Source organism: Plectropomus leopardus, chromosome 24 (assembly GCF_026936395.1).
Source record: "Plectropomus leopardus strain MGB_pleo_1.0 chromosome 24, ASM2693639v1, whole genome shotgun sequence".
NCBI lineage: Eukaryota > Metazoa > Chordata > Actinopteri > Perciformes > Serranidae > Plectropomus > Plectropomus leopardus.
In genome coordinates this window covers 9,889,873-9,912,778 of record NC_142199.1, presented here as the reverse complement: position 1 = coordinate 9,912,778, position 22,906 = coordinate 9,889,873, and the positions used below count along the sequence as shown (strand labels likewise).

Here is a 22,906-nt window from a genome sequence, read left to right as displayed (position 1 = left end):
GGGTTAAATGCTGTCATGACTGCTCTTCTCTCATGCAGAGAAAGTGTTCATCACAATCACAAAGTAGTAATTCTAGTCATATTCAAAACGAAATAAAAATGGTATTTTAACTCACGTTCACTGGCCTTAGAAGTCATGTGCTTGCAAGGTCAGCAGGTAACTACAGTACAGAAACGAAGCATGGTGAAATTGCGTTCAGCCTTCAAGGCGCTTTCACACGCTTCTCTTCTATCTCTTGAGCACACTTCATAACCGCGGGCCTCTGTGATTATCAAAGCCAAAAATTCCAAGGAAACATACTCACTTTTTGTCTGATAAATGTCTCCGGTGGCCCATCACTGGAGACCAAAGTACATGTGGGAAAAGAGCAATATAATATACTGCTACATCCTATTTACTCAAGGTGGTTCAATACAAGGTGGCATAATTATGTGACAGCCTGTGTGTGTGCGTGTGTACCAGAGTATTTGTACACCGTCGATCACACAGACTCCCAGGTGTCTATGTGCATGTGAGGACTGTGCAGTCAGTGTGTGTGTGATGACTTTAGATCTCGTTGCCTGTCTGTGATGGTTCACGTCTATTCTGGTCCATTTCCTGTGGGCTTTGGTCTGTATTTAGAGATGATTTGTGTATTTTTAGCAGGAGCTATTCTAGAAATGCTGTGTCATAGAGACAGGTGCTGCGTTTTTGATCTTGATCGTGTTTTCCTTCTTACTGTTGCTTTCCAACGCCTCATATTCCTGTTATTAGTTTGTTAAAATTTTGCTGCAAAGCCAGGATGTGAGATATTTTTTGTAGATATTTCTTTTTGATCTTAAAAGCCTTCTGTCATAACATTTCTGAAGTTTGATGGGTTTACACTCGGTTTTAACGTGCAGAATTTAATTTTATCATGCATATCATCAGTTTTCACAGACATAAATGTGAAGTGTTAGTGCAGCTTGACTGGTTTGCAGAGGCATTCAGTAATGTAGCTTCTGCTGGAATAATGCTGTTGTCATCCACTGTTTGAATCTCACACTAAAAACCAAAGTGACTGTAGCTGTTAAAGTGTAATAATTAATCAAAAAGAATATGTGCTCAAACATCGCTTTCATTTTTTAAATTTGATGATTTTATAACGGTCAGCTGTTGTGACTTCCTCTGGTGTTTCCCTAAATGATGATCCCTCATGATAGCCTTCCCCACATGTGGCAAAACTTCCTCTTTCTTGGGTGTTCTCGTGATTTTGCATTCTTACACTCTTTGTTTCTCGGACTTGTTTGCCGTCTGCCGACCTTTCAAGATAAAATCCCTGGTCATCTGATGAGTTGTTGTTGAGTGACCCTGACCTCTTCCACCCACTTAATGTTCACTGACCTCATCCTGATCAGGGATTTATTGGAGGGCCGTGAGCCGGATTTAAGCCGTCATTGTTGCACAGTAGAGACACACGTTTATCACCTGTTTTAATGCAGATCTGTGATGTCATCAGAGTAACCGAGCAGTATTGAACTTGTTTTTTTGGGTTTTATTAGAACATTAATGACTGACTGTCAGTAAGTATTGACTGGATGAGGGTGTTTCTTGTAAAACAATAACAAAAAACTCATATAAGGCATGAGTTTAAATGTGATTATTGTTTGACTGACTGTAATTTCTTATGGATATTGAGTTTCCTTCTCCAAATCAGAAAGCCAGAGTTGGTGGTAATTACCAAGCAGCATCCTCCACAGCTGAAAAAGACGCTAATGCTGAAGTGCCAGAAACTGCAGTAACTGAAATGTCCACTTGAGGCTGGCTCCAAGAGTCAATCCCCATAGACTGCCATGTTAAAATGCCCAATTTTACAGCAGAAATAAACAAGTTTACAGCCTGATACAAAAAAATAGTTAAGATTATTTGCTCCACTTGTTCACACCTTGTTTTGCCACCCTCACCCCCCCCACCTACCCTCTGCTGCTTGTCTCGGCCTGTGAGTCACTTCCCAATTGGTATCTTCCTGTTTACGCTTCAGCCGACCAATAGTGTTTGATCCTAAAGCGGAAGAAGTCAATAGTGTTTCGTCTGTGCTGACAGATGTGCAGGGGGAAAGTCTCAAATAAATAATTCAGCTGGGAGTTATTCTAGCTGTAGTCTGCACCACATCCCTCATTCAAACACACAGAGGTCTCCTTTACATCCCGTATACACACACACTGAAGTCTGCTCTGCATCCCATGCATCCCAAACACACACAGATGCAAAGCCACACGTCATTAAATATTTTTAACTCAAAGTTGATTTTAGCGGCTGTGCATGTGTCATATTTACTTATGCTTACACCTGTTTACAGTGTTGGACAAGGTATTCAGATCCTTTATTTAAGTAAAAGTACTAATACCACATGGTGAAAATACTGTGTTACATGTAAAAGTCTTGCATTGAAAATATTACTTAATTAAAGTGAGTATAATCATGAAAATACACAGAAAGTATTAAAAGTGAAAGTACCCAATGCAAAAAAATCTTAAAAAACCCCAAAACAAAACAAAAAAACATGCCAAATCGTTAAAATTATTAGAAGAAACCGAATAACGCGATCTAAAAATATTCAGTCATTTAATAAATCCCCCCAAAAATCTAAGAAATGTTAGGAAAAAAAACATCCCCACCATACCCTCAAAATTATAAAAAAAAATCCCCACCTAAAATCCTAAACTATCAAAAAAGACCCACCCCCCCACCATAAAAAAAACCAACTATAAGTTATTAAAGAAGGGAAAAAAACATATCCCTGATTTGAAAAAAAAAGCCTCTTAAAATAATTATAAAAGAATTAAAAAACACCCTCCAAATATTTGAAATAATTAAATATAGTAAAAACACCTCTAGATTTATTTATATTTTATTTAATTTATAAAAATATTTCAAAGAAATTAAGAAAAAAAACTGAAATGTTTATCAAAACAGCTGGCTATTAATTTCCTGTCAATCACTTGGTTAATCAGCTAATTGTTGCAGCTAAATTTGTATAAACTAAACTCTGATTTATTACAAAACAGCATATTTCTAAACTCTTGTCATGTAAGTTAAGTTAGTATGTAAAAAGTATGATATACCCTCTGAAACGTAGTGCAGTAAAAAGTGGCATGAAAAGAAAATACTCAATTAAAGTACAAGTAGCTCTGTTTTTCTTTCTATAACTGAGATCTGGGAACACATGTGAGTGTTCAGAGTGGAACTGTAAATCAGCCACCCATGGGTGAAACTGGTTCCCGTCAGAGCTGCTGGAGAATAAATCTGCAGAGACAGGAAATGAGCCATTATCAACCGTCTGCCTTTTCCTGTCCCACAGCCAACATGCTCTATCATCTAAATCTGACAGCAGCCAGACACACACAGAGTCCTGCATTTTGACACAGCTCTGTGACACCAGTCAGACTGACCTCTATTGTTGCGTTCAGATTTTTTAAAATCCTGTTGGCTCAAACTCTGTTCATCCCTTCATTTATTGATAATCTTATCTCAGACTAGACGCAGAGATTCATCCGTAATCTAACTCTTAATCTCACACATCCATTGTTTTTCATTTCCTCGCACCTAATCTCAGTCTGTCTGTAATTTCTACCTCCATAACCTGGTGACACTACTATTTATTTCAATCCATGTACATGACTACCACTGATGATGAGAAAATCATTTTTTTGTGTGTGTGCAGAGAAACAACCAGAATTAAACATGTCTTATTTGATCATTATTCTGATTTGCTGTAGTTAATTGTTGATGTGCACTTGATTTAATTGAGCTAGCACTTAATTATCTTTATAAGTACAACCTCTGTGCAAGTTGATAAACTCTGTTGTGTTTTGTTAAGACTGAAAAAATTAGATTAAGTAAGGGGTTTCTCTGAATGCATGTATCCATTGTGGGTGCAGATTATCCCCTTTGTGCCAGTCAGCAGGTCATAGAAGAGATCTGAAGATGAATGTGATTCTCCTTGATCTGATCAGCTTCAGCCTCCGTCTCAGCTGTCTAACTATAATAAAACCAATATTGCTGTGCAGGAAAGACAGCTATATATTGCACTGTTAATGCACAGTTCCAGACTATCAGTGTGTTACATACAACGAAGTTTTGTGGACTCAAATCTTTATATTTTCTCATAAAACAGAAAAACACCAAAAGAGGACAGGAAATGGTAGACAAGAGGTTCATAGGAAGTGCGTTCTTAAAGGGCTATTCCAGCAGTTTAGTGTCCTTTTGAAATGTGGAGGGACTCAATCAGTGTTGGACAAAGTACTCATATCCTTTACATAAGTAAAAGTAATAATACCCCACCAGGAAAATATACTTTAAGTATTCAAAGAAAAAGTATTAAAAAAACCAGCCCAAATTCAAAATTATTCGAATGTTTGTTTACCACAGAGTGTATTTTCTGCTATAAAACAAAATGTGATGTTAGCTTCTGGGTTGGCCCTCAGAAAAACATCATCCCTGGGAGACTCTGGGGATTTACTTGCCTTTGGAGCCAGCTGCAAGTGGCTATTAGAGAAATTGCAGTTTTTGGCACTCCCTTGTTGACTTCATTTTTGAGCACTGGAAGTTGCTGCATGGACCCTACACTTCCCATAATGCAATTTATTAGCCTGTGTTGCCACACCAACCTGGCAATGTGTTTTTGCTCCAGACTCCATCCTTTGAGATGAACCTGTCTGGTACATCTTTCTATATTTAAAAGGCAACACATTGTGTGTTTTCACTTTTTGTGACATGTACCAGTGAAAACAGTAAAATGAGAGATGCACTGACAAAGATTTGAGCAGGATGAAAGGATACAAATTCTTATTGTCATCATTGGCTTATATAAAGAAAACTGATGGCTTGAGGAAATTTAATGTGAGGAGATTCTGTATTCCTTGTTTATGTGAAGGAGAGCGAGTGACAGTTTAGAAATGTGTGTTTTCCTCAGCAGGGCGGCATCTTATGAATTAAGCTCCTGAGGGGTCTATTCACATTTTCACCAGTCCGACTTCTCACAGTGTCTGTGTGTGGCACACTGGGTCCCCCTGCTGTCTCCGTTAGCGTTGTGTGTGTGTGTGTGTGTGTGTGTGTGTGTGTGTGTGTGTGTGTGTGTGTGCTTGTGTGTGTTTTGTGTCCTTGAGAGTGTGAGAAAAGCAGAGAGAAAGAGGCTCTCCTCCCTCTGGCATCAACACAAGTCTATTTGAATCGTGTACAGTACACACATAAATCATGTTTACTTTATATTAGCCTAATTTGGAACTTTTATACAACTACTCTGCCAGCTTGGTGTGTTAAAATGTGTGATCAGACAGTGTTGGAAAAAGCATTTAGATCCTTGTAAGTACTGGTACCACACAGTGAAAATACTCTGTTACAAGTAAAAGTGCTGCATTTGAAATGTTATATAAGTAAAGTAAGAATTAAAGTTAAAGTATCCAATGCAGAAAAATCTTTTTTAAAAAAAACAACAAAACACAATCAAACTTTAAAATGATTACAATTAAAAAAAAAACACCCAAAAGCTCAAAATTATTAAAAACCCAGACAAAAACACTCGTAACCCCTTCAAAAAAAACCTAAAAAAATGAATAATAAAACTAATAAATAAAAAAGAAAAGAATAAGAAAATGAACAGTCAAAATTATAAAAAAAACAAAACACACAAAACACAAGATTATAAAAAAGAAACACTCAACACTCAAATATCAAAATTATAGGGAAAAAAGGTCCCTGAGACACCTCAAAATATTTTAAAACATAAATGTTTATATTATCAAAAGAGAAAAAATAAATAAGATGATTAAAAATAGTAAAAAAAAAACACCCCTCAAAACCTAAATCTTATTATTTAAAAAAAAAAATGTTTTTGTCAAAACAGTTGGCAATTAATTTTCTGCTAATTGACGGTTATCAAGTAATTGTTGCAGCTGTGCTTGTATTAACTGTTGGGCAATTTAATTTCTTACAAAGCAACATATTTTTAATACTTCAGTAGTAAAAAGTAAAAAGTACAAGTACCTCAAATTTGAAAAAGCAGAGATAGGAACGGTTCGGTAGATTGGTAATCTATTGACACACACAAAATGGTGAGGTATGCTGGTAGATTACTGAGAAAAATTTAATTTGTCTAAATCTACAGGGGTCTTTCTTCCATTTCTGCCATGATCAGGGTGGAAACTTCATACGGTAGTACTGAAAATTTATTTTTTAATTTTACTTAAACATGTCATGCATTCACGTTTTTACTAAACTAATTTTGTATCCCAGATAGGAGTTGGTTGCTATAAAGCTTTGTTAACTTGGGCATATTTAAAAATATATTGTCACTTCAACTTCATTCTGTTTGGCTCATTTTAAACGCAGGGAAAAGGTACCAAAACAATAAAATATGAACTAAATGAGAGGGGACAGACAGAGAGAGAGAGAGAGAGATACACCACAGAAATATAAACAGCATAAACAGATTAGTATCGACAAAAAGATCCTTTGGTCTCAGCTCATTTATACCATATTTCATACATCTTAATATTCAAAAGAAGAAATGTAATAACAGTTATCTAGTTTATCAACTAAATTTAATCACATGATGAATTACCTACTGTTACTGTTATGTATCAGCAGTTGTCATTTTAACTATCTCAGTCTGTAAGTTTTTTTCAGTTAGTTTTTGGGTGTAAATATTGGAAGTATTCACAACCTTTGTTCTTCTGCTGCCACATTTTTGATACTTAAAGGGGTAGATCTAATCCTTGAATTCACAGTCAGTTGATCACAAACAGTAGATGTCAGTCAGCAGGCTGGAGTCTGACATGGAAGCCAATCAATCTCCTGCTGTGGATGGAGGTCAGCAACAAAACATATTTTAGCCACCTAAAAGAAGTCCCACCTAATAAAAATCAAACTCAGTTTAGGTGTATACCGTATTGAGAGTTTTTTCATAGATAAACCTTTCCGTCAGACCTCCTGTTTCTCCTGATAACAACTTCAGTTCTCCGTCTAAGCTCCATTGAGAAAAACAGTAATTTTAGCTCTCTTATCACTGGAGCTGCTGGTCTACTGCTGGTTAGTTTGTGTTATTTTTATTATTATGTTTATGGTTAAGTACCCCATACATCAGTTTAACTCCTTCCACCTTTTTTAACACAGAAACTTAAAACATCAAAACATTCAGCTCAGTTATGGGCTTTTATTGTTATCAGTCATATGTTTTTTGCTCTCAGAAATATTCCACATATTCTCAGAAAAGATTGTTCAAATAAATGAAAAAAAAGTCAGAACTTTATTTGCACCTTTTTCCATGCATATCTACTCATGCATACTTTCAATTCGAAATTCCACTCAAACTTAAAAATACCTCACATCTTCCATACATTATGGGTATTAATGACTTACCTTTTTCTTACACATTTAAGCCAGCAACGTAGTGCAGCTTCAGCTATTCAATAAAACCTCAAATATTTCACTGTTATTATTGCATTATTCAACTTTTTAATGACATACTTACTAATTAAACCCATTGCCACTTTTCCAAGTATTCCTACTTTCGATTCTTCTGACATATTTAAGTAAGCAATTCACACCACACTTTCTACAGAATATGTCTCCTCTAGTTTGGTTTATTGTTCAGGTTTTTAGAGACTTCCACATTCTGTCACATCCAGTTTCCCTCTATCTCTCACTGAAAACAGTGTGACATGTGAAACTGGGGGTGGACCAAGTGAAACTCCGCCTCACTGGCTGGTAGAGATGGGGAGGGGGGAAGTGAGTGTGTGTGTGTGTGTGTGTATGCGTGTGTGTGTGTGCGGGCTGCACTGTGCAGTGACAGCTCAGTAAGCGGCTGAAGTCTTCGGCTGCAGCAGAATGGACTGCCTGAACTTCAACCATGACGTGCTCTGACAGAATATACGGCTTTGTGTGAATGTGTTTTAACAGTGTATATATGTGTGTGTGTGTGTGTCAGGGGGCATACATGTACCAGCAAAACAATGGCTCTAAACCGAATGTCTCAACTCTGCCACGATATCACCAGGCTGTGGCTGCAACTCAAGATGATGACAGGTAGAGTGTCTGAGTGACTGAGTATCTGTTTGCATGAGGTTTATGTATAGATACAGGAAGACTGTAAGAATTCTGCAGGTGCTTGAGAGTGTGGTGCTTTATGTGTGTGTGTGTGTGTGTGTGTGTGTGTGTGTGTGTGTGTGTGTGCGTGCGTGCGTGCGTGCGTGCGCATGTGCGTGCACCCATGCATGCAGTGCACACACTGACTTAAAAAATAGTACTCTGCAGTTCTAATAGGGTTTTGTGTGCATGTGTTTTGTGCATTTTTGCTGTTATTATGTATAGTAGCAGATTTCAGTGTTTGTTATCAAAGGTAGAGCAGGTGTTAAGTAGTTGTTGTAGAATGGCCACAGTCATGGCCACTTGACAGTCTTGATTTGGATTAAATGGAAGGTGTTTATTCACCTGATGCAGATGGTTGAGTTGTTCCCGGTCACCACGTCATCCATAACAATCATGAAATGTACAACTTGCTGGATATTGTTGTATTATACCGTTTATAGAATACTTTATTGTTTTATTATCCTGCACTTGACTCTGTATAATGGAACCTTCTATCAGAGAGAACTGAGAAGTCTTTTTTTTCAATTGTAAAATGTCCAATGCGTCATCATCTTCTTTCATCATCATCTAGGGACCATGAAATCCAAAGAAAATTGCAGTCTGGCCTCTCTTTGTTAAGACAGGGTTCCCATAGTCATGGACAACCAAGAAAAGTCATGGAATTTCACGATCAAATTTTCCAGCTCTGGAAAATTCATAGAAAGAAAAAGCATGTAAATGTTTTTTTTGTAATAAATTAAAATATTGTAACATGGAGGAGGATTTAAAAAAAAAAAAGACTATTTAATTTTTTTTTTTTTAATGTTGGCAATTGTTATAGAAAACCAAAAAAAGGAGGATTTTCTTTTTGGTGATTTTTATAGAAACATTTCTAGATTAAAGAGTAAATTTCTTTTTTCAAAGAAAACTGGTTTGGAGGTTATGCTTTCTTTCAAAAAAAGCATTCTCATTTTCTTGCCGATTTTTACAGAAAACTCAAAAATTTAGGGCAAATGTTTTTGTTTTGTTTTGTTGTTTAATTTTTCTAAAGGAACGTGCTCTTCAAAAATTGCCGAAATGGGACCATTTATCACAGCCAGAAACTGTAAAAACAGAAATTATCATAGGTTTTCTAATTTCCAAAAGTCCTTAAACACATCATGTGCGATGCTGAAATTATGTTTGAATCTTATATGTTTTGAAACATTGTCAATGATATTGTGTGGGAACTCTGTGAAGAGACAGTGTACAGGTCTAAGTGTTGGACACACTAACAAAACTCTTCAAAAACACGTGTCATAACACACACATACACACACACACACACACACACACACACACACACACACACACACACACACACACACAAAGTCATCACCACTGCATAACAAATCTCTTATAAGCATTTTATAAATGGATGTAAGTATGACTGAGCTAAATAAGTGACCTGCCTTTGTTATCCACATTGATTTTGTCTCATTTCCCAAACATGCTTTTCCTGCTGAAGGCATTACTATCCATCACACAGTTACATAAGCCAATCTAAAGTGCTCCTCGGGCCCTGGCTGTGTGTCGAGCTGTATGCTAACGTGAGGTTTGTCCATCCTCAGTACAGTACACAGCGGAGCACACTGACAGCATGTTAATCACATCGGTCCCATTAACACAGTGTGTTTCCTCCTGTCAGTTTGGAGCAGTGCTGGGACAAAACCCTTTTGAGAGTTTGAATGTCAACATCTCCTCCCCCTTATTTCCACTCTCAGTTGTGTGCGTGTGTTCATTGGTCAACTTCATCCTGTTGATTCAGTTTTTGTTTGCTCTGATGTGTGTCGATGGCAAACCTGTGAAGCACAGTGTTGATAATAATCCATACAGATCTCGTTTTGCTTTTTTTGGCCCTCTGCAGGCTTGTTCAGGTGTGTGTGCAGTGAGGTGTGTTTTGCGTTGCTGTGCAGAGAGAGTGTTTGCTCTACTGACAGATGGGCTGACGTTATCTCGTGAGCCTAAGCAGCCTGCTCACACACACACATCCACACACAGACACTTTGTGCCAAGGTATCAACCTATCCTATCTCTGCTTTTTGCCAAATCAAGATTAGAAGTTAGCAAGTCTCAGCTAAGCTCCCAAAATGCAACCTGGGATGTGGATCCTTGTGGTGTTGCTTTAAAGTGACCTGTTTGCATTGGATTTAGCAGCAGATGTTATTATGTATCTGTTAGCCAATTGACTTCAGTGCTACTTCAGTTACAAAACAAGTGAACAAAAACAAGAGAACACAATCAATAAAACTCAGTAGATAGTTAGATTAAGTGCATAGGATGGATCTGAGGAGGAATAGGATGATTGCACAACAAATCAAACATATTGATTTTCAGTGGTAGAATGTAACTCAGTACATGTACTCAAGTACTGTACCTAACTACAAATTTGAGGTACTTGTACTTTACTTGAGTATTTTCTTTCCATGTCACTTAATACTATACTTTTTCTCCATAACATTGCAGAGGAAAAATATTGTACTTTTATTTCACCACATTAATCTGACAGCTTTAGTTACTTTTCAGATAATCAGATAAAGGTTTTTGCATAAAAAACATAAGAGTTTATAAAATACAATATGAATTGTTTAATTTACCAGAGTTTATACAAGTACAGCTGCAATGAATAGTTGATTAATTGGTCAATTGACAGATAATAATTTGCCAGATATTTTAATAAACATTTTGTAATTGTTTATTTTATGTAGATTTTCTTTTTAATTTTTTTTGTCTTTCCCCCCACTTTTCTCATAATTTTGAGTTTTATGATTTTTTTAGAATTCATTTTTAGTTTTTTGATACATTGGGTACTTCTAATTTAAATACTTGAAGTACTTCTTCCTGAATATGCTAAGTTTTACTTAGGTAAGATTTTCAATGCAGGATTTTAACTTGTAAAAGAGTACTTTTACAGGGTGGTATTAGTACTTTTAATTAAGAGAAGGACCTGAAGTCTTTTGTCCATGATGACCACCACTAAAATTAACTTGAACAATAAAATTAGTGAAATGCCCCTTTAACATTGGTTTCTGCATTCTGTGCATCATGCAAACCTGCTTTTCTAGGTCACAAAAGATGAAAACAACCTTTATTATTTAGTTGAAATGAACTAAAATGGTCTATGTGAAGCAGTAGGTCAGACCCGGGGGCAGTGTGCGCAGTTCAGATCTTCTTTTCATCGTGTCCTGTATGTACGCTTTGTAGAGAAGGATCACTTTCTGTTCAGGATTGTTGACCTTTTGATTATGACCTACTCAACTTCAGCACACATACAATTTCATGGATTAAGATCAAGTTTCTGTGCTATAAGACCAGACCAGTGTTCTCTTCTGCATGAATATTAGAATTGAGGTGGTTTTGTCAAAACTTTGTCTCACAGACTTGATGTAATAAATCCTTCTACCCCCAAAACATCCCAAAGTGAATCCAGCACGCCCTCAGTGACCTTAAAAGACAATTATAGAAGATAAGTCTTGCTTCCAGTGAATGATGTCATTGTGTAAAAGAGTTGTGTCAGGTTTTTCCTACAGCTGCAAGTTTCTTTCAGGGCAAGTAAAAACACAGACCTCCTGGATTCTTTACTTATGTGCTGCTTCCTTCTTATTCTCTTTGTCATTTTCCTCTTTCTTCCCCTTCTCTGTCTTCCTTAGTTTTCATGTTTTTCTTTGTTCTGTGTAGCGTAATGACTGGTAGCTATGGCCAGAGGCAGCTAAAAAAAGCTGCTGTTCCTATCCGCTGGTTTTACTCTCAGCTGAGCTTTTACAGTTTTTTACTCTAATGGTGGGGAGAGAGGAAGGGAGGAGGACCTGGGTTTAAACCCACAAGATTGCAAGTACATGCTTTGTAGTTGGAGTGAGTTGCACCACAGATCCCTCAACAACTCGCAGTGTTTAGGAGGTACTTGATTCATGAATTTCCATGAGACCACATGCATGCACACGATGGGCACGAAAATGTTGGCAATGCATATTTCTACAAACCATGGATAAGTTACATTTGTATGTTATTACATGATGGATATGTTAAAACTTTACGTTTCAACTGTTAATGTAGTTAAGCTTAGGCACAAATCCACTTTGTAATAGTTTGGAGATGATCATGTTTTGGCTTAAAATACCCACTTTTCTTGGTGCTGTCCCAGCAGAAAAAGCAGTACTGTCTTGGTAAAAAACAACAGCTTTTCATGGTGCTGTCCTGGCAGGAAACACTGTGATATCGTGGTACAAGCAACAGCTTTTTGTGGCATCACGGAAGAAAAAGCATGCAGCGATACCTTGGAAACACTGATATCTCACAGCGATACACAGCGATATCTCACGGTGAAACACGGCGATATCTCAGTTAAAAAAACAGTGCTTTTTGTTGCACTATCCTGGCAAGAAACACAGTGATATATCGGGAAAAACAACCACTTTTAGTGGCACTATCCCAGAAGAAAAAGCAGTGATGTCTTCGGAAAAACAACAGCTTTTTGTGGTGCTATCCTGGCAGGAAACACAGCAATGTCTCAGTTAAAAAACACTGCTTTTTATGTCACTATCCTTGCAGCAAACACAGTGATATCTTTGTAAAAACGACAGCTTTTTGTGGCATTTTGTGGCAAGAAACACGGCAATCATTCAGTAAAAACGACAGCCTTTTGTAGCACTATCCTGGCAAAACTCACAACTGTGTGGTTAAAAAACAACAGCAGGAAATGCAGCAATGTCTTGTTAAAAAATGCTTTTTGTGCCACTATTCTGACACGAAAAACAGCGATGCTTTGGTAAAAAGCAACAGCTCTTCATGGCACTATCCCTGGTCAAGAACATCAATGTGTCGGGACAAAATCACAGCCTCCAAGCGTTTGCATGTCTGTGTGTGTTGTGACGGCAGCGCAGACTGCAGACAGTGGGACAGTGGGACAGTGGGACAGTGGGACAGTAGTGTGTTGTTTTGCTGAGATGATGATGCCACTGTCTATTCAGGAGATCAGGGCACAGTGCCAGTGACGGAGTCAGGCCCGATGCCATTGTTCTGGATTTGTAACCGTTGTTGGACGGAGGAAGATCACTTTTAGCTTCCTGGTGTAATACCTGGAGACATGAGCTTCTGCAATATAGATTTCAATTGTAAATACTGCAGAAAACTCAATTCACCATGATTAAAATTAGCTTTAATTTCACCAAGTCTCATTATTCTCTCCTGTTAATAAATTTCCCAAAAAAGTTCACTAAAATAAAAAAAAATAAAAATCATCTTTCAGTGACCTCTCGGTGTCCCCCGATTGCATGCTGAATCACGTGACCATCAGTAATATTATGTTTGTCTGACTGCTGTTTCTCCTGATCCACACCAATTCAACACACACACACACACACACACACACACACACACACACACACACACACACTCCACTGTTGGTCCTGTGACCCAGTTTATTTTTCGGCATGGTGTATGTGTATTACCCTTTCCTGTGTGTGTGTGTGTGTGTGTGTGTGTGTGTGTGTGTGTGTGTGTGTGTGTGTGTACGTGTGCGTGTGTGTGTCTGTTAGATACCCCACACAGCAGTGACAGATGGGACTTTGGTAAACCCTGACTATAATGCCAGATAATAGAGCTCAGATTCCCCCACACAAGTGCACGTGCGCACACGCACACATACACACACATACACAGCTGCACCGAGCGGCTTGCAAATCCTTGCTTCATGCAAATACAGGCATCACAGCTGACCATCTCTCTGCTGACATTTGATGCCAGCAACTTTTAACCCCGCTGCCACACCCTCACCACACTCACACTCTCAAACCTCATTTTTCCAACCCAGTGCCCTTCAGTCTGCATTCTGAGTCTTTCCATGTGGTGCATACCAGAGCTGCAGATGGAGGGCTGAAGGTCTCAGTGACGCCGCAGTGCTGGACGTCTGTCTTATGAATGTCTCAATCACCTACTTTTTTAATGGCATGTTATTAGGCAGGGTCGATATTGAAGCTCAGAGGACAACCTATATACTCCTATGGCCCTCACAGCTTAAAAAATGGGGATGCATGCCTCTCTTTGCATGCATAGAAATATTTTATTATTTTGTCTCTGAAACAACTGCTTGATTTTAGCTGAGAAGGTTCTGAAATTTGGTTGGAGTTTTGAAGCTACAGCATCCACAACATGTTACCTTGAAGTTTATAAATATACTGCATCTTTCAAAATTCTACAAATTTGTGAGATAACTACTTTAACTAATAATCACTGTGATCTCTATCTCTATCTATCTCTTGAATGTGATATCTAAAGAGCACCTTGAGGGAATTACTTTAGATTTCACACAAATGTCTTTGGTGGTCAAAGGTCAAGGTAACTGTGACCTTGCGCCTGTTTTAATTTTTGTCAGGGTGAAATCTCAAGAATACCTTGTGGATATTTCTTCAAATTTGGCACAAATGTCCACTTTGGTTTTGGTATGAACTCATTAGAATTTGCTAGTCATCGATCATGTACTTGTGCTTGTATTTGTACATACAAATGATGTCTAAAGATAATTTCATACACCAAGAAGTAGCACTGTATCTTGTCATCAGTAATTTCTCCATCAATTAAATTTGTGGCTCTGCAACCTCAGTTTATGCACCAAAGCTTAAGGTGACCTGATGCCTCAGACATTTATCAGTGGACTCTGATGCTGCTGCTTTGTGTGCATATGTCTGTATCTATGTGTTTGTACACCTCAGTGCCCAACCATGTCATACTTTTTTTTGTTTGCACAGTCCTCAGTCAGGGTCCTGCGTCTGAGTGCTTGTGTGTTTGAGTCAACATTAGACAGCTTCCTGCGGCTTTGAACTTTGACCAGCAGCACCAGCGCTGGCAGCCATCAACCAGCAGAGAACAGCTGGCTGCCATCTTTGAACTGACAATGTGTGTTTAGCAGTGAGAACCTGTAGGAACATGACTGCAGAACAAAGGGAGAAGAGGGGGTGTTGTGAGTGAGACAGTCACAGAAAATGCTTTGTGTAGGTGTAATGGACTGAACCTTTATGGGGCTTAATAGGACTGTTGCCCATCTTTCAGCTCAGAGGACTGGCCTAACCAAAGTGTATTTCACAAATCGAATTTTTTAACATATTATTGTAAAGGAGTGATAGTTGTAAACAAATCCAAAAACACACGTATAGTAAGTGCAGTGTCAGGGGCAAACTCCTGGTGGCTGAGCGGCTGACCTCCGCTGGCCGAATGGCTAACATCCGAAATAGTGCTCCGCTCACTTGAGTTTAAGATAAAATTAATTAATCATGCAGCACTTTTAGACTATATATTACTTATATATTTAGGCTGTATGTTATTGGGCTGAGTGGATCAAATCCTGATATTCAAACAACCCTTGGCAACATGAGTGCATTGGCTTGATTTCTCTCAAAAACATAACAAGATGGCAATGTGCAACAAAAGAAGTAATGACCCAAAAATTAGCAGGAAATTTGAAAAAATTACCAGAAAATAAACTGACATTTTGTTTTAAAAAAGTAAGAACAAAAGTAAATGACCTGGAAAAGGGGCTTAAGAATTACAATAATTTTGTGACATAATTTTAAATATGTTAATTTGACATTCCCTAGACATTTTCTCTAGCTTTTAAAAAGACTTTCTTTTGAAACTACTGATTTCTTGCAATTTGTTGGACATTTCTTACCAAGTTGCCTTTTTCCCATGTATTTGAAAGAAATAGCAAGGTTAATAGGTATAAATACTTGTGAAAGGCATCAGGCACCAAAGAAAACTTGTCCAAAAAAATTGCATGCTCCTTTTTTATGCAAGTATGTTGCATTAAATTCGACATGCACAAAATAAAATTTAAAAAAAGCTCAGAAATACCCTCACAAAGATGGTGGTTGCATTCATACCTATGAACAGAACAAGAAAGTGAAGTTGACATGCCTGTTTTAATTTCCATCAGCCCAAGGTGATGTCCTTAGATCACTTGTTTTCTTTTCAACCAGCAGTCCAAGGATCTTCGGTTACTCTCATATCTCACAAATAAAAGCATTGAATGTTCACATTTGACAATGTGAATATTGACAAATAGATAAAACGACTCATTGTTGTAGCTCTAAAACAGCAGAGATGTCAGCTTTTCTTAAAACAGTCAATCAAAATTGAAAGAAAAGAGATAAAAAAAGAAGCAGGCCACTTTTATATGATGTAGGTTTGGTGGCGTGTGTTTTATAGTACAGTGTTAGACGGCTGTTGACCCCCTACCACAGAGAAAACACATCCACAGTATCAACTAGCACCAGGCCAACACATTAAATATGTAGGCATGTGTAAAGAAACCCTGTCCTCCATTTCATCCTTTCGAGACGAGAGCACCTCTGGGCTCTTTTTTTTTCCGACTGCTTCATTCTCCTCCTTCCCCTCCTCCTCTTCACTATCTTTTCACCTCTCTAAGTCCTCTCTCACAGAATCACACAAACAGGCATTCAGTGGGAGACACTCGAGAATCAGTGTAATTTAGTCGGCTTTAACTTGTTATGGAGTTTTTCTCGTATTTATGTAATGAAACATTTGTTGTATCGTCAGTAACAACTTTGACTTTGAAGTAAATGTAACTGCTAAAGATGGAGTGACCCAGATTAAACGGAGCTGAATGGTGTTATATTTAGTTTTAATGGGCAGAGCATTGAGTTATGTATCAGTTTGCCCCTCAGCTAAGCCCCCGAAAAAAAGGATGAATGAAATAGTGAAGGGGTGTCAGGGCTTGGGGGAAGGGTACAAGGAGGCGGAGGGACATTCTTTCTAGGCCCCCCATAATCACTATTTGTGTTTAGCTGCATTGCCCCACTTCCAGTGAGAGAGAGTGTGTGTGTGTGTGTGTGTGTGTGTGTGTGTGTGTGTGTGTGTGTGTGTGTGTGTGTATGTGTGTGTGTGTGTGTGTGTGTGCTGTTTGGTGGGTAAAGGGGTTCACTTGCAGCCTTGCCGCTATAGTTTAATTTCATTCATTCGGCTGAAGACAAAGCTGGGAGCTTTCGAGTTTGAGCAGCAGCGAAAAGCAGCCTGACGCCTGAATGTCTGATCTGTGTGCACTATTTACCCCTGTAGGCATGTATGGTTCGTTTCAACTTGAAGAAAGCGTGTTAATTTTCTATAAAATCTCTTTGAATGACTTATTGGATTTTTACAATAAAAGGCATTATTTAGAAATAACCACATGATTTAAGAAACTGGATAGAGGAACAAATAATAACATGTTGAAAAGCTGACACTAAACTGCTAGCAGCGATAGGCAGATTGATTCTTTTCACAGGATCAGTGCCTTCAAGACAATACATGTAAATGTCAGAGTCAGAATACCTTTAATGTCATTGTACAGGTATATATAACGAAATAAGGTTGCACTACCTGAGCAGAGCTAAAAAAAAGAAAGGAAGAATTAAAGACTAAAATAAATAGTGAAAGGTTAAAAGCCATGTAGTTTTAAAAACACTCACAGCATTTTAAACATGCATGCTCAGTACCTACATATGCTAAGACATGAAAGACTATATGCACTAAATCGATACATAAATATAAGTGAGAAAATTGCATCAGTCATCAGTCATTCCTCTTGCGCCACAGGTACAGATACATAATGACGTCATCATCTGCGTACAACATGATGAAACGGAAGACTTAAACCTCTGCTTTCTACTGCAAAAAGTATGAATGTTCTAGCTACTATTGTTTTTTTTAGATCGATATATACAGGATTATGGAAAAAACAATCTCCTGTGGCTGTCCATGGGAAATTCTGGGGAAATTCAGCGGTAATTACAGCGAAAAACTACTTTTGCATTGCATGTAAGATAAGTTGACATGAGGTCATGGCATGATGTTTGGATTGACAGAGTTCTTACCTTTCTGCTGAGAAAAGAATGAATGCTTAAGCTGTTATGGTTTTTATTTTAAATATATTTAAACAGGATTATGCAAACAACGAGGTCCGTTTTTAAAGGGTGAATGAAGACTCAAAGGCTGGACATCATGGGAGAGTGTTGTGATAGTTACAGATACAGAGGCCTGCCACCAGGCATGACTACTGGGTCAAAGTCTTTGAGGTCAAAGACACACACACACACACACACACACACACACACACACACACACACACACACACACACACACACACACACACGCAGATACAGTAGAGTCAGTGCACATGTCTGGCTCCCCTCCAGACTTTGGGTCTTAACCCGAGCTTACTGCCAGACACACTGAACTGACAGCTGGCCTGGCAACACACTGAAACACACACCGAAACACACACCCTGACAGATGACAGCGCATTTGCTCACACACAGTCTGAACATCTGAGCATTTCTAACACAGAATCTTGACTCTTTTGGGCTTATACATTGTATTTTTAAAGAGTTATTAACATAACATAAGTACGCCCTCCCTTCCCTTCTTGTAGAGCCACTGTCATTATGGCAGAGTTGTTGTTTTGGGTAAATTACAGGCTGGTGAACTTTGCTGGAAGCTCTGTGGTCAGTTAAAATCTATTAAAGTGGACCTGCGTTAATGACACGTCAACCATCTCTCTAAACTGTGTCCTGCTCAGCTTCTTGTAACCCACAAGGATCCTTGAAATCCTTGAAAATTTTTTGAATTTGAGAAAGTAACAAACACCCTGAAAGCTTTTGAAAATAGACGAACAAGGGTGATTGAAAGTGCTTTATTTCTGTACTTTGTGCAAGAATAAAAATTGAAGGTCTTTTGATATTTTGTATTTGAAGTTAGTGATAAGGCTGTTTGATTGTTGTCTGTGAGCTTCAATCAAGCCTTCTTGTTCTCATTATAACAATTCTCAGTGTTCTCTGAATTCACGTTGATCCTTGTCTCAAACTAAGCTCTCATCCAGATCCTTCACTCCGTTGCAAGTAAAAGTCCTGCATTGAAAATGTTAAAGTAAAAGTAAGTATAATCAGGAAAATATACTAAAAGTATTAAAAGAAAAAGTACCCAATGCAAAGAAATCTTAAAAAACAAACAAAACACTCTAAACTTTAAGATTATTAGAAAAGAAATGAAAGCAAAAATTTTTAAAAAAAATAAAAATATAAAGAACACCTCAAAACTAAAAAGTATTTTTTAAAAAAAACACCCCAAAAGCTCAAAATTACTTGAAAAAAAAGGCATCTTAAAAACTTTAAATTATCTAAAAAGAAAAACAAATGTTCATCACAACAGTTGGCAATTAATTTTCTGCCAGACAACTTACTGATTATTTAGCAAATTGTTGCAGCTGTACTTAGATAAACTGTTTTGTAATTTAATTTATTATGAAACATCATCTTTTAAAATCTCAATTTGTCTAGTAACTGAAGCGTTTAAATAAATGAAATAAAAAGTAATGTCAAGTAAAGTACCTTTTAAATTTATACTTGAGTACAGAACAAGAGTAAATGTACTTAGTTACATTCCACCACTGTTCCTGAGTCACTGCTCTGTCATCTTAATGTAATCCCCAGAAATCAGGAGCCATACCCAGTGCCTTACTGGCATCATTATTACTGTGTGTGTGTGTGTGTGTGTGTGTGTGTGTGCGTGCGTGCGTGTGTGTGCGTGTGTGCCAGTCAGTGCTGTACACATCTAGTATAACAGATTCCTTCCTGACCACAGCTACATGTGTTGCATGTTTTATCGTTGTAAACAGCTGCCTCACACATGCTGTGGACTACACAGGAGACATGAGAGCTACACTTTGTGCTGTGAGTCACTGTCTAGCCAACGGTGCGCTGACACACTCTCCACAGCATTACCGAGGATCTAAGCTCTTAATCTGACGGGTGTGTTCATCATATAGATCTGCTGCAGAAAACAATAGTGTCCTCAGATCACAGCTTTTAAAGATCAATGAAATAACTGACGAACAAACATCAGAATGGGCAGTTAGACTCTGCAGCAAACTCTGCATCTGCACATTGAAGCCCAAACATCCAAGTGAAGTCACAATAAGAAAACGTATTTTTGAGATGCATTTAAAGCAAGCATGCTGTCGGTAGGCCTTTAAACCTGAGCAAATTTGCTCACTCTCTCTAAAAAAACATGGCAAGAAGGCAATGAGTAAAAGATGACCCAAAGATTAGCAAGACATTTGTAAAAAAGTGCAAGAAAATTACCTAAAATTAGTGTAAAAATAAAAACAAAGTTTAAAAAAACAAAAACAAAGAAATTGCCTGGAAAAAGTGCTTAAAAATGATAATAATTGTGCAACATAATTTAACATGTGTCATAATAATTATGAATATAATTTTTTTCCCTAGCTTTTTTTTACACCGTCTGAAGCAGTTCAAGAAAAGTAATGTCGCTCCAGGTTTCAGAGAAATCTGCCCTTAAAATTGGAAGCTAGAATCAGTCCGTAAAGCTGCCCCTGTGGGGGGATTTCTAAAATATGAACAGTTTGCTCAGTTTGCACTTAGATGGTAATGATTGCCTGTCCTTGCCAGTCCGACCATACTGCCTTGGAAACCTTTCCACACTCCCCTCACACCGCTCTCAGTGCCAGCCTTTGTCTGTACTCCCAAACACACACATGCACTTCACAGTGATGCTCCTTTCCACACACTAACATGACAGAAGCATGACAGTTTTCATTCACACATGCACACATGCTTGTACACAATTAACAGTTCTCCCTCTTGTGTTTGGCATACATGGGTCACACATGGCAAACAGGGGATGGAGGGGATTTTTTTTTTTTTTTTATGTCTCTATATTTCTCTGTCTCTTCATGTCTCTGAGGGTTTGATGAGATAACTGAAGAGAGGAGGAAATCCAAATGCTGTAAACCTCATGTTCTCCGCTCTCCTCCCTTTCTCCTCTTTAGAAGTTTCCCTTTTATTTTATTTTTTATTCTCATCTTTTCTCCTTTCTTCCCCTTTCCGGGCCTCCTCCTGCGTTTGCAGCGGTCGTCTGACCTTGTCAGCCTTAATTGCAAAGATTGACTAACTTCCAACACGTTTGCCTGCTCTACAGTGTGATAATAAGGATGTGTTTTGTATGTGGAGACATTAGCATCTAATAAATATATCTGTGTTCTCCTCAGATGACATCCTGCAAAGGGATGGTCCTCTTTGTGCAGCAGAAATTGGCTCTGAACTCCAGAAGCAGTTTGCCATCCTGCCAGGTTGGTTTGACTTCTGTTATTTCTGACCATCACACACACCGAGGACATGCTGCACTCCATGAACCATTTTTACAGTCAGCCAGTTCAAATATAACTCTGTTTTCTTGTTAAAATGTACAGTAGGAATGTTTAGTTTACAAGAGATGCTCAATTTAAGCAAATTAAGCAAATAAACTGCAGCTCCTAAGAAAGAAAAACCCAACATTTCAAACAAGCTTAACAAATCCAATTACATGAAACATTGTAATACTGTTACACTATTAGACCTGCAGTGAAGTGGTCAAGTTCAGAATGAACTTGTAACCCCAGATGGATCTTGATTTTAAATGAGCACCATGGATTAAATTAGATTGGAGGATTTGTTTATTGGTGTGAAATCACATTCATGTAAGCCAAAGAAGTATTTCATGTAAGAATAGGACAAATTGTGCTTACCTATATTTAAATATGTTAATTTATGTGTGTTGCATTATAGATATTTGTAGCATAGTCTCAGGTGTGACCTCAGTTTATCATTTTTTGTTTCTACACAGCTTCGTTTGACTATTTTTGTAGATTTGTCAAAAGCTTACAGTCCACACTTTGGTTGCTTTATTTTTGTCAAACAGCGACAACATTGTAGCTGAAATCAGAGGAAGCGTGTGCCTCTGAGAGCAGTAGATTGCTCATACAGATGTGAGAAACAGTTTAATTTCTACTCTGCAGACTTTAAAGTATCACTTGAAAAATTATTCTGGAAATGAGACAATTATCTCCATTTATATGTGTGTTAGTTTAAACTTTCTATATATTTTAGTGAGGTGTATTAGAGGTCCTGCCTTCTGTGCGATAGCTTTAAAATAAGCAGCAATCTGTGGGGCCCTATAGACCCCCATATAAAAATACCCAAATTAACAGCAGAAATAAACGCGTTTACATCCTAAGCACATTAACTCAAGTACTGTACTTAAGTAAGAATATATAGTACTTGTACTATACCTTAGTATTTTCTCTTCGTGTCACTTTATACTTTTACTCCAAAACATTTCAAATGGAAATATTATACTTTTTACTTTCCTGCATTTACCCGACAGCTTTAATTATTTTACAAGTTTGCAAGTTTTTTTGCATAAAAAAACATATGAGTTTATGAAATATGATGTTTTGTTATAAATTAAATTACAAAATGTGTTTGGTTGTGCTAAAAGACCCTCTAGGGAGCCAAATAGTCTTTTTTTTAAATCAGGAACTATGGTAGTTTTTTAAAAATGTTTTTAAGAATTTAAGTTGTTTGCTTGCTAAAACTAATATTATCACGCAAATGCACCGTGCTAACCAAGCTAGCAGCTAGCTTTAGGGTTAGTTCCACCCTCTTGTCCGAATATGGTCGCCCTTGGCTCCAAAAATCCAAGATGGCAATAGCCAAAATTTCAAAGGCTTCACCATGTGACGTCACCATGGCTACGTCCATTATTTTACAGGGAATGCTTTAGAAGCATCAACTTAATTAACCTGTTGCTGTGTAGACAGCATTGCATTGTCCATTCATGTACATTACACTTCTGATTCAGAGGCTTACTTCCCTTTAGAAATAAAAACAATTTTAATGTTGTAAATTTAAGATAGACGAGCACACACATTTTGCCCTTGATAAAGTTCTTCATTCGT

General features: G+C 37.7%; 1 protein-coding gene across 8 annotated transcripts in view; it reads left to right on the top strand.

Moving 5' to 3' along the window:
* Positions 1-22,906, top strand: part of LOC121962863 (guanine nucleotide exchange factor DBS-like) — a 62,406-nt gene that overhangs the window by 6,141 nt on the left and 33,359 nt on the right. For 7 of the 8 annotated variants that reach the window (XM_088074443.1, XM_088074440.1, XM_042513181.2 and 4 more), the window contains exon 2: positions 21,179-21,259. In XM_088074443.1, the coding sequence (XP_087930569.1) occupies positions 21,179-21,259 (81 nt within the window). Of the gene's footprint in view, positions 1-1,956; positions 8,044-21,178; positions 21,260-22,906 lie in introns of those variants that run through there. The other variant, XM_088074442.1, reaches the window with a different exon arrangement.